Below are 17723 nucleotides of genomic sequence, written 5' to 3'. Positions count from 1 at the left end.
AAAGAAAAGAATTAGTAAACTAAGAATTCTGTATCCAGTTAAAATGTACTTGAAGAATAAAGGGAAAAAAGACATTCTCAGGTGAAGCAAAACTAAATGAATTTGTCTGAAGGAGATCTGCTCTAAAAGAATAGCTTAAAGGAAGTTCTTGAAATAAAAAGGAAATAATGCAAAATGGAATGTTGGAACATCAAGCAAGAAAAACAACAGTTGAAAGAGTAAGAATACAGGTAAATACAATAGACTTTCTCCACTTCAGTTTTCTAAATTATGTTTGACGTTTGAAGGGAAAATCATAACACTGTCTGATGTGGTTCTCAAAGTATGTAGAGGAGATCTTTAATGCAGTTATATATTGGGGGAGGTAAGGGACTGAAAAGGAAATAAGTTTTTTTTCAAGCATAAACATTGTAAAGCAATTATACTGCAATAAAGATGTAAAAAAAAGGAAATAAGGTTTTTACACATCACTTTAAACTTGTGAAATGTTGACACTAATAGACAATGATATATGTATAATGCATGTTTGTATATATTATGTAATACCTAGGGTAACCACTAAGAAGTCTATACAAGGAGATAAAGTAAAAAACACTATAGATAAATCAAAATGGAATTCTTGTGTTTCAGAAAGCAGGAAGAAAAAATAGAAGAACAGAGGAACAAACAAAAAACAATAAGTAAAATGGCAGACTCATTCCTAATATATCAACAATTACATTAACTGTAAATAGCCTAAATATACCAATTAAAAGACTGAGATTGGCAGAGTAGATTTTAAAATGACCCACATATATGCTGTCTCCATGAGATTCACTTCATATGTAACAATATAGGTAGACTAGAATAAAATAATGGAAAAAATATGCCATGTAAAATTAATTTTAAAAATCAGAAGTGGCCATGTTAATATCTGGTAAAATAGACTTCAGAATAAAGAGAAAAAATATAGATAATAAAAATAATGTTAAGAATGAGGAAGGGGATATAGCAACAGAAATGGAGGAGTCTTTACAAATTATAAAATACAAATATTATTTGTATTATTTGTATTATTTGCCTAATACAAATGTACCAAATACAATTTTATAAATCTAGATAAAATTGACAAATGTCTAGAAAAGTAAATAATATAAGAATAAGCTTAAGAAATAGAGACACATATAGAGAACAAACTTATGGATACCAAGGGGGTGGGATGAATTGGGAGATTAAGATTGACATATATACAGTACTATGTATAAAATAGGTAACTAATGAGAACCTACTGTATAGCACAGGGAAACTACTCAGTGCTCTGTGGTGACCTAAATGGGAAGGAAATCTGACAAAGAGAGGGTATATGTATACATATAACTGATTCATTTTGCTGTACAGCAGAAACTAACACAACATTGCAAAGCAACTGTACTCCAATAAAAATTAATTTAAAAAAAGAATAAGCTTAATAAGAAATATGCATAAAACTATGTAAAAAATTATAAAGCTAATAAAAAACATAAAAGAAGATTTTAATTACTAGAGAGACATACCATGTTGCTAGATGGAAATAGTTAATATTGAGAAGATGTTCATTCTTATTAAATTAATCTATCAATTCAGTGAATTCCAAATCAAAATAAAGACAAATTTTTATGAACAAGCTGAATCTAAATTGCATATGGAAGAGAAAATGTACAAGAATAACCAGATTTTTTAAAAACTAGAAACAAGAGAAGATAGATCCATTGGAATTACAATAATGATAAAGACAGCAATCCAAATAGCAGCAAAAGAATATAAATAAATACATTTGGGAAAATCATTCATTTAGGCCTGCTACTTTACATTTTATGCAAAATTAAATTCTAAATAGATTAAACAGCTAAGCAACAAGAAAAACTATAAAAGTATTAGAAGAAAGTATGGAAGAATGTTTTTGTGATCTTGGGCTGAAGAAAGCTGTACTTTGCAAGATGCAGAAAGGAAAACTTGACAGATTTTAAAACATGAAAATCTAAATTAATCTTTGTTTCTAAATAAATATTTTATACAAAAATGAAGTGTGGTTGAGGCTGAAAGACAAATAATAAAGTAGATAAAATATTTGCCATACATATGATAGAGAAAAGGGTAATAGTCACAAAACATAAAGAGGCCTTGAAAGTCAATTGAAAAAAAAAAGATTAGTTTTTAAAAACATGGGAAAAGAGCTTTCCAACCCAAGCCTGGCAGAATGGCTCCTGCAAAGAAGGGTGGCGAGAAGAAGGGCCAGTCCGCCATCAACGAGGTGGTGACCAGAGAATACACTATCATCATTCACCAGCGCATCCATGGAGTGGGTTTCAAGAAGCATGCCCCTCGGGCACTCAAAGAAATCTGGAAATTTGCCGTGAAGGAGGTGGGAACTCCAGATGTACACATTGACACTGAGCTCAACAAAGCTGTCTGGGCCAAAGGAATAAGGAATATCCCATACCATGTCCATGTGCGGTTGTCCAGAAAACATAATGAAGATGAAGATTCACCAAACAAGCTCTATACATTGGTTTCCTATGTACTTGTCACCACTTTCAAAAATCTACAGACAGTTAATGTGGATGAGAACTAACAGTTGATTGTCAAAGTTTTCGAACCACCAAAAAAAAAAAATGGGAAAAGAACATGAACAGGCAGTTCATAAAAGAAATACAAATAGCCAGTCTATACATGAAAACATGCTCAATCTTACTAGTATTAAAATTAAAACAATGTATTTTTTAACGTATCAGATAAACAAAGATTAAAAAGATTATTAACACCATTGTTGTTAAAGATGTGGGGAAATAATCACTTTCTATACTGATGGTAGACATAGTGGCACAACTTTTTTAGTGTGCAGTTTGGCAGTCTATAAAGTTTTTAGTAAGTGTTCCCTTTGTTCTAACAGTTCTACTTGTAAGAATTTATCCTAAGGAAATAATAGAAAAATTGCATCACAGTGTTGTTTATAATACAACAGTCTAAATATCTGTTATGGAATCATTTTTAGCTTTTGCAAAGAATTAGTTAGAAAAAGTGGATCACAAAAGAGTATGTGTAGTATGATCCCCTTCACATAAAGTTGGATAATTGTTAGCCTTCTAAATATTTTTTATGCCTACACACATGTAAACCAAAGCTCATTGGATGAGATAATGTATAAAATGTTCAGCACAGTACTCAGCACATAACATTCAACATATGGTTGCTGTTGTTATTATTGTCAGCATTCAGTAATCATTCTGTGTTCTGCAATCAGGCAATGTGCTAAATACCTACAATAAATAAGATACTGTCTGTGAGGAACTCTCCTCTCTTGGTCATCATCCCTTACCATTTCCCATGCTGCACAGCGTCATTGGCTCTCAGATGAAGTGTTGAAATACAGGGTGGTCAACGAGGACTGTCTCATTTGTACCATCACCACCAGAAAGTTGGTTTAAAATAATTGAAAGATTCCCCTTATTTCAAAGTTAAAACCACAAAGATTGTTTTAAAATTCTCTTCATTTTAAGATGAAGATGGAACCAGCTTGAATTCAAGTATCCTGGCAGCACTCCGAAAAATGCAGGATGGCTATTTTGGTGGGGCAAGGTAAGTGACCTCTATGCACTCAGTAGTGAAATGTGAAATTTGGATGCTGGGTATAGTAATGGTAGACTTGTGATGCCTTTCTCTGTATCTTTAGCAACATATACCCATCCTATTCCAGGAGCTGGTGTTTGATAGATTGAATCAAGGAATTTAATGTTAAAGAGAAGGGTTGGAATTTTTCCCCACCCTGTTCTTTGCCTACACCCCATAAATTCAGTGGATCAGGAAACTTACCCTGGAAGGAAGGAAGAATGGAAGGGAGGGAGGGAAGGAGGGAGGAAAGTAGGTTACTGGACTAGTCAATTCTCACTGCTTTTCTTTTTTCCCTAAGTTTTTATTTTGAAAAATATCAAGTAGACACAAATATGCAAGAATCTTATTGAATACCATATACCCTCCCTCAGAACTCACCTGTTGTTAACATCTGTCCCACTTGTGTGTTCTCTCTCCCCCATTCCCTCCCTTCCTTCCTCTCCTCCCTCCCTTCCTCTCTTGTTCCCTACCCTTCTCCCTCTCTCACACATACATATGTGCGCACGCACACACACGCACACACACACACACACAGGCACACACACTTTTTTTGCTAAAGTGTGTGAGAGTTAGTCAGAGATATCATGACTCTTTAACCCTAAATACTTCAGTTTCTGTCTTCTAAGAAAGAGGGCATTCTCATACATGACTACAATATAATCAGCACACTCAGAAAAGTTAATATTGATACGATACTATTATCTAATACGGAGTCCATATTCAAAATTACCCAGTTGTCTCAATAATGTTTTCCCATAACTTTTTTCCCACTCCAGCTCCAATGAAAGATCACTCGTTGGCTTTTAGTTATTATATCTCCTTGATGTCTTTTAATCTAGAGCAATTCCCCAGCCGTTTGTTAATATTTCATTACAATTTTCATTACAGTTTTAAAGAAAGAAGGTCAGTTATTTTGCAGAATGTCTCTCAGTTTGTTTAAAATGTTATCTTCTGAGTCACTTTCCCCTGTCTGAGTTTACTCATTGGTGACCTCACAATGGACGTGTCTATTGCTTGCCAGCCCTTCCATGGGGAGAGCACTTCTCTCCATATTCTTCATAATCCTCCATTCGTGTCTAGATTCCATTATGCTTTCCGCAACAATCTTTGACCAAATGGCTTTATCTTCCATTGATCAATCAGTTATTACTAATGGGGTTGTAAAATCGTGATTCTGTGTTTCTATCATTCTTTGTACATGTATTAGTTGGAATCCTTCTGTTAAAAAAAAAAGCTCTCCCTTACCCCCTTTAATTTTGTAGTTTTATTGCCAGCATAGAGTCATAAATTCTTATTTTATTTTTATGTCATGCTTCATTCCATTGTCTATTTCAGTGTACATATTATTCAAGATCTGGCCATTGGGAGCCCCCTCAGCTGACTTCTTTAGAAAATCAGTACTATTGACTTTCCCTTTGGGTTTGGTTTTGCAATTGGCTTTATAAGTAGGGGAAGATATGGCTTACAATCTACTATAATTCTTAAAATTGTCAGATACCATTTTTTTCTTTTCAAAATGGTCTTTTTGAGTATTTTTTGAAATGATATGACAGATTTGTGGTGATTTATCTTCATTCTGTCCTAGCTTCTCTTGCAGCCAATGGAAGTTTTTGCCAGATATTTGGCATAGTTAGCAATATAGTATGTGGCAGTGAAAGCGAGCAAAACTGATCTGCTGGTGGATTGTGAACCCATAATTGTAGTCTTTATTAACATAGTACCCTAACCTATACTACACTATGTCTAGGAGTGCTGTAAATTTTCACTTTTACAAAATTTGTACTAATGTATAAACGTTAGTAATCCCCCAACAGAACATTCTAGATATCCTTTTTATCACTAAACTGTTGTTGTTTTGAAAATGATTTCCTCTGATTTTCTGTTTTCTGTTTACCCTGTTAATTGTCAGGATTCAAACAGGTAAACTGTCAGAGTTTTTGACAACATCTTGCTGCACACATTTGAGCTTTATGGAACCTGGACCTGAGGGTAAATTGTACAGTGAAGATTATGATGACTATGATAATGAGCTGGAATCTGGTGACTGGATGAATGGCTATGGTTCAACCAGTAATGGTAAGAAGGCTTCATAAATGCACTGGCCTTACTGGACAAGAATACAAAGTATTGTTGAGCATCCTCCTTAATATTTCTCCTGCCAGCAGTCTCACTCCTATTTAATACACCTAATACACCTTTTGTTTGGCTTTACTTTTCATTCTTCTACTTACCTTTGGTTTCTGGTCTAATATCCCTGTGGTGATTGTGGAGTATAGAGTTGGACTATCCCTTACTAAGGTTAGGGGAGATTTCTCTCCCAGGTACATAAAATGACTGGTACTTTAAAAATGGGAGGAAGCAATGGTGAGTGAGAGATATTTAATCAAGTATGTAGTAGGAACACTAGACATATACGTACTGCTTTTTGACATTAAAAAGCATAAAAAGTATAAAATTCCATCAGAGTTCTTTTATATAGAATATTATATAATCTATAATTTTATATTCTAATATATTCTATATATTCTAATTTTATATAGTTCTTTTATATAGAATATTATAGGGGTACATCAGAATCTCTGGGGAGGTCTGCGTAGTTTGAAAAACCCGATTTGGTACGCCTATTGCTTTCATATTACAACTAGACAAATAACGCAGAACAAAATCTAATTGGCTTCTATGAATACAAAGATGATATAGTGAGAAAGCATCGTGGGGGCCTGACAAACACCCTAAAGTGTTAAAATGCTGACCTAGGCAGGGCAAACATTACATTATTTGAATCCCACAGAGAGAAGGGCCAGTGGGAGTGAATTATTGTTCTAGTTATGTAAAACATGGTTTGCCTTTCACTGTCTGGTTTTCTGATTGTTAAGCCTATATCTTAAGGCAGTCAGTTTCTTTATCTTAAGAGTGGTGTGTTGGAGAGAAGAAAAATAAATAAATTAGCTTTCCTTAGTGAGCTAGCAAGCATAATCTCATATACAATAAACCAAAACACTAGCAGTCAGAAGGACTATTTTCTCATTTGGGCTCAGCATTTACTCACCTAAGTACCGTTTAATTCACTCTGTTTTTGTAAGTTCTAAAATAGTGTGAATTTCTTTGTTTGAAGAGTACATTAAATACAAGATTATTTCCTGTTATCAGTAATACCCAAAGTCATGATATCTATCTTGGCATAAGCTGAAATATTTTGAAAACCAAATAAGACTGGTCAGATATTGAGGTTGTTTGCTATTGCATAGGTAGTTGTGATTTACATCTGTAGCACTCATTCTCTTAGATTGCTTTCTTAAATATATCTCTTTAATGATATGTTTTACTAAGCTTGATATTATGCATTCTGGGTCACTTTCCCCTGTCTGGGTTTACTCATTGGTGGCCTCACAATGGACGTGTCTGTTGCTTGCCAGCTGTTCCATGGGGAGAGCGCGTCTCTCCATATTGTTCATAATCCTCTACTCAAGTGTCTAGATTGTATTCAAGGTTATAATATTTGTCATTAAGATGTCACTGAGTATGAGGTCCACTCCTGCAGCTCTGCTAGTTCCCATTAGTCACATCAGAGTACAGAAAGACATCTGGAGAGTTCCCCAGAGGTAATCAAAATCCAGATGATACATGACTGACGTAGCAAACTTCAGTATTGATCCAAACATTGGGCTTTTCCAACTATAAATGTTGCAAGTGTTCATGTAAAATCTGAAATGTTAAGCAGCCACAAGATATATGTATTTTTTTTGTTTCCATTATCCATAGTCAGAGAGAATGTTATAGAAGGTGTGGGGGGGAGGGAGAGACCAAGAGGATAAGGACTATATCTGTCTTCTTCAGCACTGAAACCTCAGCACCTAGTACACCACCTGGTCCATAGTGGGCAGTAAATATTTGGTGAATAAATGAAGGGGGTAACAAAAAAGACCAACGTGTGGTCAGTAGTCCTTTTGACACCAGTGCCACATGGAGCTTGTTTTTTCTTTAGCAATTGTAGATGCCATTTGTGGAATCTGTCTGTTTTCAGCTAGGCTCAATGTTTAGTAGAAGATTTTTGCCCTTCCCCACAAGTCTCCTCATACCAGTGAGACTCAAAGGGCCCTATTCTACTCCTCCACCACAACTGCCACCACCACTACCATCACACACACATACATAGATTATGAAATGCTCCACCTGGCCTATAATAAGCTCATACTACTTTCAGGGAACCTAATATTGTCTCAACAAAGTTGAAGAACAGGTGGATCCTGGTAAGTAGCCATAGTTTCTGAATAGTAAAGCTATGAGATTGTATAATGATCACCAGCTATTTTCCCCCATGATCTAAAACAACCTGGTTTTGGTGCTGTGTTGTGGGCACAGGAGCCAGTCATTCTGTTTGGTGGGGTAGATTGTGAAGTAACTAAAATGTTTATTTTTTTCTCTCCCCCCTCCCCCCACTAACCTTGCAGCTCGCTGTGGTGATGAAGTTGCTCGTTATTTAGATCACCTTTTGGTGCACACGGCTCCCCATCCTAAAGTAGCCCTTACCTCACAGAAGGGGGGGATAAATCGGTTCCGAGCTGCTGTGCAGACAACCTGCGATTTAATGTCCTTGATGACCAAGGCCAAGGAGCTGCATGTACAGAGTGAGTAATGCCATGACTCACTGGAGTCAGGAACAGGATGACATGAAGCCCAGGATGGGGGTGGAGTGTTTATTACAGTGTAGTCAGGAACTTTGTTTTGTTCACTGCTTTATCCCAGCATCTCAGACAGCACCTAGAACATACTAGATGCTCAAATATTTGTAAAATTAATGAATTTTTACAATTAAAAATGGGTAATTAATGGGTATAGTTTTGCTATAGATAGTGCTGTGTAGTCTGGTTTAACCAGTTACATAGCAAGAAGAGACAGAACAAGAGACATGGAGCATATTCAGTTTTAACATCAAAGTATTAAAATGTGGAAAGGATTTTTTCCTCCTTTGGAAAAGTTACTAATTTGGAAGTAATTTTATTTAAAGAGAAAGCATTGCAGACTATTACAAGATAGCCTTGCAATGGAAAGGGAGATATTCTCCCTTAAGTAAGCTAAATCTGGTTCCTTAGGCCAGCTGTAACTTATACAGTCAGTTGTTCCAGCAGTGTAGAGCTGTATTTGTCAACTACAGTATCATTCTTCAACAGCTTTACCATTCTTCTCCCCAAGACTACTATCCTCCCTCAGTAGTATTCACAGTGGAGGATGTCTTCTACCACACATTGCCAGGAGTAGTCATGGTTCCTAAGAGTGTTCAGTACCTGTATGATAGTTGCATATGAAGGGACAGAAGGGCTCCTTGGCCATACCTAGAGGACCTAAATGTTAACATTTCACAGATGATGAGAATGATTGAGATGCATGATCACACTGTCTAAAATTTTATTGACCATTACTAAACAAAGATATTAAGCATGATCATTGGGGAATCATTTAACAGTTAGAAAAGGGAAAAGCTTAGCATACATAGCCTTTGCGTATGCTTCCTTGACAAAGGGCTTATGCAAAGACATCAGCTTTATTAAGTTATACTTCTTGATTGTGAATCAGGAAACTTGAGCTTAATTCCCAGCTCTGCTACTTACTTGCTTGAACAGTTATCTGAGCTCTGTATCTCTCTTTCTCTATCTGTAAAATGGCAAAAATGACAAGAGAGTCTCTCCTTAGAGGTTACGGTAAGTGTTTCAACAATGAACTGTAAGTAAAAATCTTAGGAATATCTCGAAGTTGGTCAGCCACTACATTTTTTGATTCCCTAGATAGGGTCATCCGTTTGTCTGTTCTCAAGCAATTCCAACTGCTAGCAGCCAGATATTCTTCTGAGAGAGTCCAGAAAATATAAAATGTAACTGGGTTCTTTCTGTTATATGTGGTATTCTATTAAAGTATCAGTGATGGCACCATTGTGGTATTGATTACGTTTGTAGAATTTAATATCTTATATGTCCAGCTGATGCTATAATTCTAGATATTCCATTCAAAATATGTTGATTGATTGATTGAATATCCTTTGATTTATCTGACCTTCATATTTCTTTTCTTTGCTATTACCAAGAAAGGGTAAACTTCTCATTCTTGTTCTATAAAGAACCAACCCATATGTAACTTCATTGTTGAGGTCAACTGTGCATTTTTATTAATCTCTTAATTATCTAAGCTTTTCCGTAAATATCAACCTCTTGCAGATGTACACATGTATCTTCCTACAAAGATATTTCAGGCTTCCCGGCCTTCACTCAACTTACTTGACTTACTTCATGCACCACAAGAGGACCAGGTAAATTTGCACAGGAGGTATTTCTATCAGCTTTTTGCAAAACTGCCATTCTTACAGAAAATAATAGAACTAGCCATTATGGTTTCTACTAGTAACTGGTGGTAGGCAAAATGCCACCATGGTGAAGATATATGTCCTTTTTAGTTCACTTTTTAAATGGGCAAGTTTTTCTAGTCAGGCTTAAGAAAACTAGATTGCTGTATCATGCATTCTGAAGGTGTCATTGTTTTTGCTTTACTTTTTGTCAGAATTTAGGAAACTCTTATGGAAAAGGTTTAGAAAGTGAAAAGATCAACACTCTAGGGCGTTATTTAAGGTGAGCACTTGTGGATTTTTTTTGTCTTTTCTCAAACTAAAGGTTCCCTCTGTTCGTGTAGAAATACATCTTCCTAGAGACCCATCTGGGGAGGTGGACTTCAAAGCACTGGTTTTACAGTTGAAGGAGACCTCCAGCTTACAGGAGCAAGCTGATATCCTCTACATGCTATATACTATGAAGTAAGTGATGGATATTATCAATCTACTTTCATGATCATATAGAAAACGAAGTATAGCATAGTAAGTATAGCACTGCTCTGGAGTCTCACTGATGTGGATTTGAATAGTTTTGCAACCTACCCACTGTGTAACTTTAAAGTCTCAATTGTCCTCATTTATAAAATTTGGATTATACCCACCTCATAGAATTGTTTTAAAGATTAAAATAAGATAAAATATCTGCAGTCTCTAATACAATGCCTGGTACATAGTAAGTGACTAATAACATAAACATTATTATCATTATTATGGTTATTTTAAGCCTCCATTATTTGGTAAAATCTATAGATAAATAAATTTTAACTCAAAAGAAGTAAAAATATGGAGGCTTACAGGAAAAAAAAAGTAGCATTAGTGAGTGTTTGCTGTGTGTCAGGCACCCTCTGCTAGGTACATTTTATCTAGGTACCTCTAACTCTACGTACCTTGAACTCCTCTTTCCTGTCCCCCAAATTCCCCCACAAAATTACCTGTTCTTCCTCATTTATTCATGTTGTCAGCACCATGAAGAGGCAGCATGGACCCCCGCCCTCCCCTAATTGGTTTTGGATGTCATGACTGATGATGCCATACACATACCAGAAGGGTGTGGGTCCTTAAAAAGCAGGGAAAGAGGCTGGATTTGGAATTTTATTATGATTAGGAGGTGAGACTGGGATGAGGGTTCATTCTCAACAGCACCAAAAGAGGGAACACTCAGACTTTTTTATCAACTTGCCCAGGAGTTGGCTGGAAAGGAAAGGGGAATGGTAGGACTTGAAAGCAGTCAGCAGTCAAATATCAAAAATGGAGTCGCAAAAAAAGAAAAAAAAGTGGAGTCGCTCCTATGAAATTCTCCATCTCTATTGTTGGAATCAACACCTACCTAATCATCAAGCCTTCTCCCTATATCCAGTTAATCACCAAGTCTGTCCAGTTTTACCTCTAAATATTTATCTTCTGCATCTCTAATATTGCTGCCTTCATTCAGACCTATGTCTCTCCCTAGGACTATTGCTACAGTTTCCTAACAAGTCTTTCTACTTCAATCTAGTTTTCCTCAAACGCATCCTCAACAGAGGAGGGAGAGTAACTTTGATGATGTTGCCGAAATGCCCAGGCTTACACAAAAGTAGAGAGAATAGTGTGATGAACACTTCTGGACCCATCTCCCAGCCTGAACAACTAGAAACTCATGGTTAATCTTGTCACATCTATATTCTCATTCTCTCTTCCTCCTGGATTATTTTGAAGAGGATACACCAAACATTTTATCATTTTATTCTTAAATATTTCAGTATTATTTCTAAAAGACAAAAACCTCTTAAAACATAACCACAATGGGACTTCTGGTTCTGGACAAGATAGAGTAAATGCATTTCTCTCTGTTCCTCCTGCTAGGTACAGGAGGACATTATTTATAAAACAAACATAACAAGATGTTGAAAGGTGGAGAGAAGGCAGCAGGCTGGCTAAGGACCTCATGATTCGAGGACTGAGAGGGTGCTGACGTCCCCAGGTTTTCTTTGTTGCCTCACTGGGTGCTGGAGAAGCCAGCAGCCTGAAAAGGCCAGTCAGTGGGCACAGACAACAAAAGCCCTAAGGAAAACCCGTTCTTCCCAGACAAAGGGCTAGGAAAGAGGCACTCTAGCAACACAGACAACTTTTAAACAATAACCACTCTATTCCAGCCAAGCACCAGAGAAAAATCTGTGGTGCTACCCCTGTCAACAAAGGCTGAGTGGAAAGCCCAGACTTCTGCTCTCACCAAGGCAGGCACTGCTCCACCTTTCTCACTGCCAGGGGAGTGTCAAAGAAGGCTAGGTAGGGATTTGGGACTTTCATCCCCTCTAGGTGGTAATGAAGTCCCCTTGGCCTGACTCCAGAGTCTATGCCATTTCCATCAGATTATGGTGTTTAATGAGTAAGTAAAAAAGGAAGCTGAAAAGCCCGCCAGCACTAAAGTCAAAGTTTTACACATCCAATTTTATTAAAAATAGCCCAAACATATTTTAAGCCATTTAGGGCCTGCCTGCTTTGTATCCTCCTCAAAACTCAACCTGTATCTGCTAGCAAGAGATAAGCCCTGGGCCATGAGTGTCCCAAACCATTGCTGCCATTCAGAACTTTCTAACCTAGAGCCTCCCCACAGTGCTACTGAGGGACTACACCTAGACCTGTAACCCCCCTCCTCCCCTCTTCCCTGGGAGTTCCCTTGCCCTCCTCCTGTTATGGATGGTAGAACTTGTGCCTTATATAAGCCTCCTGACAGTCTGATGCTGGGAGGGACTTTGCCTCTCATACAACCCTGTCCAAGTGCCAACTGTTAAAGCTTGTTATGTGCTACTACCAAGAAAAAGACATGGGTTTTATTACCCCGATACCTCTATTCCTTTCCTTTTTCCTTTAGGATAAGCAGTCTGTTCAAAAAGTATCAGTTGAATACTTATGTACCAGTCACAATGCTAAATGCAGAGTAATGAAAAGATAGAGTAGGTGAGAAGAGATAAGGGTTAAGGACAGAATGACTAATGACTGTAGCTTGAATGAAAACTGAAGATTCAGCAGGGTCATTGGGATAGGCAAGCAAAGGCTTGAAACACTCATGCTTTCCTACCAATTCAGATAGTCCATGGTTGACTGCCAATTCTTCCACTCCTAACACGAGTTTTCTTCATCTAATCCTGTACATACTAACTTCACCATAACATCTGATCAAAACCTGTAATCTCACTAGAACTAGTTACTCTAGTATCAAACCACTTGAGTAGATTGTTTGATGTGCTGCATGGTTTTTAATACACTTGGAATTCTGCCCAATATCCCTTGTGGATTTGAGTAGAAACTGGGAGGTGGGGTTTCCTATGTCTGTTGACTAGTATTCCTTCTGTGAGTTGTCTGTTCATAACCATTGTTTGCTCTCCATTGGGTTATTTATATTTTCCTTATAGTAATAGTATATATTACTATTTTGTTTGTTATATTTGTTGCAGATATTTTGTCCAAGGAATTTGTGTTTTAACTTTGTTCATATGCTTTTCTCTATGCAAAACTTTAGTTTTTTAAAAAATATATTTATTTATTTACTTATTTGGCTGCACCGGGTCTTAGTTGCGGCACGCAACATCTTCGTTGTGGCGTGGGGGATCATTAGTTGTGGTACGTGGGATCTTTAGTTGCAGCATGTGGTGTCTAGTTCCCTGACCAGGGATCGAACCCCGGCCCCCTGCCTTGGGAGCGTGGAGTCTTAACCGCTGGACCACCAGGGAAGTCCCAAAAGTTTTGTTTTATGTAGTCTTTTTTTTTTGGCTTCTGAGTTTCTTATCATGCATGGGGAGAACCTTCTCCCCTCCCAGAATTTAAAAATATTTTAAATACCTTTAAGAATTTTAAAAAATTTAAGTCCTTAATCTACTCAGAATTCATTTTTATGTCTTCTTACTCAACATGTCTAAAGTCAAATTCAGTCTTTACCAGAAACCTACTACTGCCTGACGCTTTTCATGGTATTATCATTCTTTCAGTCACCCAGACTTGAAATTGTGTCAACATCAAGTCCTTCTAATCCCCTGCCTCTCCCTACCACATCACCACCACTACTGTTGGGAATCAGTGACCAAACCTATATCGTCTATAATCTAACTTTCAACCTTTACCATTGCTCCCCCATCACAATGTGAATACTGCCACCAAAACAGCCTGCTACTTATCACATCCAAAACAAAGCCTGTACATGACCACTTTCAGACCTTGGTTCATGTTTTTTCCTCTGTCTGGACTACTCTCCTTTTACCACATCCCATCTCTCTTCGTTGGAATTCTAGCTATCCATCAAGACCTGGATCATCTGTCACCTCCATGAAACTTTCTCTGATACCTAGGAATAAAAAGGATCTTCCCTGATTATGAGATCTCATAACATTTATTTTCATATTATTTATTTTTATTTTGACTATTTCAAACTTAGAGAAAAGTTGTAAGGATAGTACAAAAAAAAGTTCTGAGAAAACCATAATTCAAAAAGTCATGTACCACAGTGTTCATTGCAGCTCTATTTACAATAGCCAGGACATGGAAGCAACCTAAGTGTCCATCAACAGATGAATGGGTAAAGAAGATGTGGCACATATATACAGTGGAATATTAGCCATAAAAAGAAACAAAATTGAGTTATTTGTAGTGAGGTGAATGGACCTAGATTCTGTCATACAGAGTGAAGTAAGTCAGAAAGAGAAAAACAAATACCGTATGCTAACACATATATATGGAGTCTAAAAAAAAGAAAAACAAATGGTCATGAAGAGCCTAGGGGCAGGATGGGAATAAAGACACAGACCTACTGGAGGATGGACTTGAGGATATGGGGAGGGGGAAGGGTAAGCTGTGACAAAGTGAGAGAGTGGCATGGGCATATATACACTACCAAACGTAAGGCAGATAGCTAGTGGGAAGCAGCCGCATAGCACAGGGAGATCAGCTCGGTGCTTTGTGACCACCTCGAGGGGTGGGATAGGGAGGGTGGGAGGGAGGGAGACGCAAGAGGGAAGAGATATGGGAACATATGTCTATGTATAACTGATTCACTTTGTTATAAAGCAGAAACTAACCATTGTAAAGCAGTTATACTCCAATAAAGTTTAAAAAAGTAATAAAATTAAATTAAAAAAAGAAAAAAGTTCTGGATATCCTTCACCCAGATCCCTCAGATATTCACACTGAGCTTTAATATCTCTCTCCCCCCCCGCCTCCCTCCCTTCCTGTCTTGTTCTTCATCATCTCATCATCACCATCACCACACACACATTTTTTTTCTGAACCATTTGACAGTATGTGGCAAACATGATCCCCTTCTACCCCCAGATACTTCAGTGTGTATTTCCTAAAGACTAGGAATTCTCTTATATAAGCACAGTATAATTGCCAAAATCAGAAAATTAATGTTAATATAATACTGTTATCTAATCTACAGACCTTAGTGAGATTTGTTGGTTGTCCCAATAATGTCTTTATAGCAAAAGAAAATCTAAATGATGCATTTCATTTAGTTCTTATGTGTCCCTCATCTCCCTTAATCTGGAACAGTTCCTAAGTCTTTATTTTTAATGTTATTGACATTTTTGAAGGATACAGACCAGTTGTTTTGCAGAATATCCCTAAATTTTGGTTTATCTGTTGTTGCCTCATAATTAAATTCAGGTTATGCATTTTGGGCAAGAATGCTACTGAAGTGATGCTGAGTTCTTCTCAGTGTATCCTATCAGGAGGCACATAGTATTGATGAGTCCCATTTCTGGTAACTTTGACCACTTGGTTAAGGTAGTATCTTCCACGTTCCTCCACTGTAAAGTTACTATGTTATACTTCAAAATTAAAACTATCTTGTAGAGATCTACTTTGAGACTGTGAAAATATCCTGTTACTCTTCAGACTTTCATTCACTGTTTCTTGAATCCATTGATTCGTATAGTATAGATTTAGTTTTATTATATTAAACATTTATATATAATTTAATATATTGAATAGATAACACATTATCATGGTTCAAACATTTTAAAGTACAAAAGGATACAGTGAAGGGGTAAAAAGTCTTTCTCCCACCTCTGTTCCCCAGATACCTGGTTCCCCTCCTCATAGGCAATCAATGCTATTGATTTTTTGTGTATCCATCCAGGGACATTTTATGCATATATAGGTAAATACAGATATATATGTGTTTACTTTTATACCTGTTTACCCAAATGGTAGATTGAACACCTTTTCTTAAGTTTAAAAGCCATTGGTACTTATTTTGCCAGATGTTCTTTTGTTGTTTTTTATTTTCTTATCTATTTGTTGGAATTCTTTTTTTTTAACCTCTTAATCTCCCTCACCTATTTCTCTGCTCCCCCCACTCCTCTCTCCTCTGGCAACCATGTTTGTTCTCTGTATCTGTGATACTATTTCTGCTTTGTTATGTTTGTTCATTTGTTTTATTTTTTAGACTCTATATATAAGTGAAGTCATACAATATTTATCTTTCTCTGTCTGACTTATTTCACTTAGCATAATATCCTCTAGGTCCACCATCCATGTTTTTGAAAATGGCAAGATTTAATTCTTTTTTATTGCAGAGTAATATTCCATTGTGTGTGTATGTATGTGTGTATATGTATATGTGTGTGTATGTGTGTGTGTGTATGTGTGTGTGTGTATATATATATATATATATATATATATATATATATATATATCTCACATCTTTATCCATTCATATTGATGGGCATTTAGTTGCTTCCATATCTTGGCTATCATAAATAATGCTGCAATGAACAGAGCTGTGCATATATCTTTTCAAATTAGTGTTTTCATTTTCTTCAGATAGATACCCAGAAGTGGAATTGCTGGATCATATGGTAGTTCTATTTTTAAGGGTTTTGGTTTTGCCTTTTTTGAAAATTTTATTGAAGTATAGTTGATTTACAATGTCATGTTAGTTCAGGTGTACAGCAGTGATTCAGTTTTTCATATATATATATATATATATATATATATATATATTCTTTTTCAGATTCTTTTCCCTTATAGGTTAGTACAAAATATTAAGTATAGTTCCCTGTGCTATATAGTAGGTCCTTGTTGGTATTTCTAAGTTTTTGAGGAATCTCCATACTGTTTTCCATATGACTGCACCAATTTACATTCCCACCAACAGTGCATGAGGGTTCCTTTTTCTTCACATCCTCACAAACACTTGGTATTTCTTATCTTTTTGATGATGGCCATTCTGACGGGTGTGAGGTGATATCTCATTGTGGTTTTGATTTGCATATCCTTGATGATTAGTGATATTGAGCATCTTTTCATGTGCCTATTAGCCATTTGTATGTCTTCTCTGGAAAAATGTCTATTCAGATTCTCTGCCTATTTTCAATCAGATTGTTTATTTTTTTTGATGTGAATTGTATGAGTTGTCTGTTTTGGATATTAACCCTTCATTGGATATATCATTTGCAGCTGTCTTCTATTCAGTAGGCAGCCTTTTTGTTTTGTTGACAGTTTCCTTCTCTGTGCAAAAACTTTTAGTTTGAGGTAGTCTCATTTGCTTATTTTTGCTTTTGTTTCCCACACCTGAGGAGACATATCCAAAAACATATTGCTAAGACCAGTGTCAAAGAGTATACTGTCTATGTTTTCTTCTAGAATTGTTATAGTTTCAGGTCTTACATTTAAGTCTTTAATCCATTTTGACTGTATTTTTATATATGGTGTGGGAAAGTAGTCCAGTTTGATTCTTTTGCAT

The 17723-nt window shown here is 36.5% G+C and overlaps 2 protein-coding genes across 6 annotated transcripts in view; both read left to right on the top strand.

Annotated features, from left to right (window-relative positions):
* PHKA1 (phosphorylase kinase regulatory subunit alpha 1) overlaps positions 1-17723 on the top strand; it is a 130705-nt gene that overhangs the window by 88626 nt on the left and 24356 nt on the right. For 4 of the 5 annotated variants that reach the window (XM_079911221.1, XM_079911220.1, XM_079911219.1 and 1 more), the window contains 5 exons: positions 3516-3594; positions 5537-5703; positions 8079-8255; positions 9837-9928; positions 10287-10426. In XM_079911221.1, the coding sequence (XP_079767347.1) occupies positions 3516-3594; positions 5537-5703; positions 8079-8255; positions 9837-9928; positions 10287-10426 (655 nt within the window). The remainder of the gene's footprint in view (positions 1-3515; positions 3595-5536; positions 5704-8078; positions 8256-9836; positions 9929-10286; positions 10427-17723) is intronic. The other variant, XM_079911222.1, reaches the window with a different exon arrangement.
* Positions 2131-3168, top strand: LOC307180772 (large ribosomal subunit protein eL31-like). Its single transcript, XM_079911223.1, has one exon. The coding sequence runs from the start codon at positions 2216-2218 to the stop codon at positions 2588-2590; it is 375 nt and encodes a 124-aa protein (XP_079767349.1). The 5' UTR covers positions 2131-2215; the 3' UTR covers positions 2591-3168.

This window comes from Stenella coeruleoalba (assembly GCF_951394435.1).
Source record: "Stenella coeruleoalba genome assembly, chromosome: X".
Classification (NCBI taxonomy): Eukaryota; Metazoa; Chordata; class Mammalia; order Artiodactyla; family Delphinidae; genus Stenella; species Stenella coeruleoalba.
This window is presented reverse-complemented; position numbering and strand designations above follow the sequence as displayed.

Coding starts and splice junctions, on each gene's coding strand:
- LOC307180772 (XM_079911223.1), top strand. CDS start 2,216: ATGGCTCCTGCAAAGAAGGGTGGCGAGAAGAAGGGCCAGTCCGCCATC.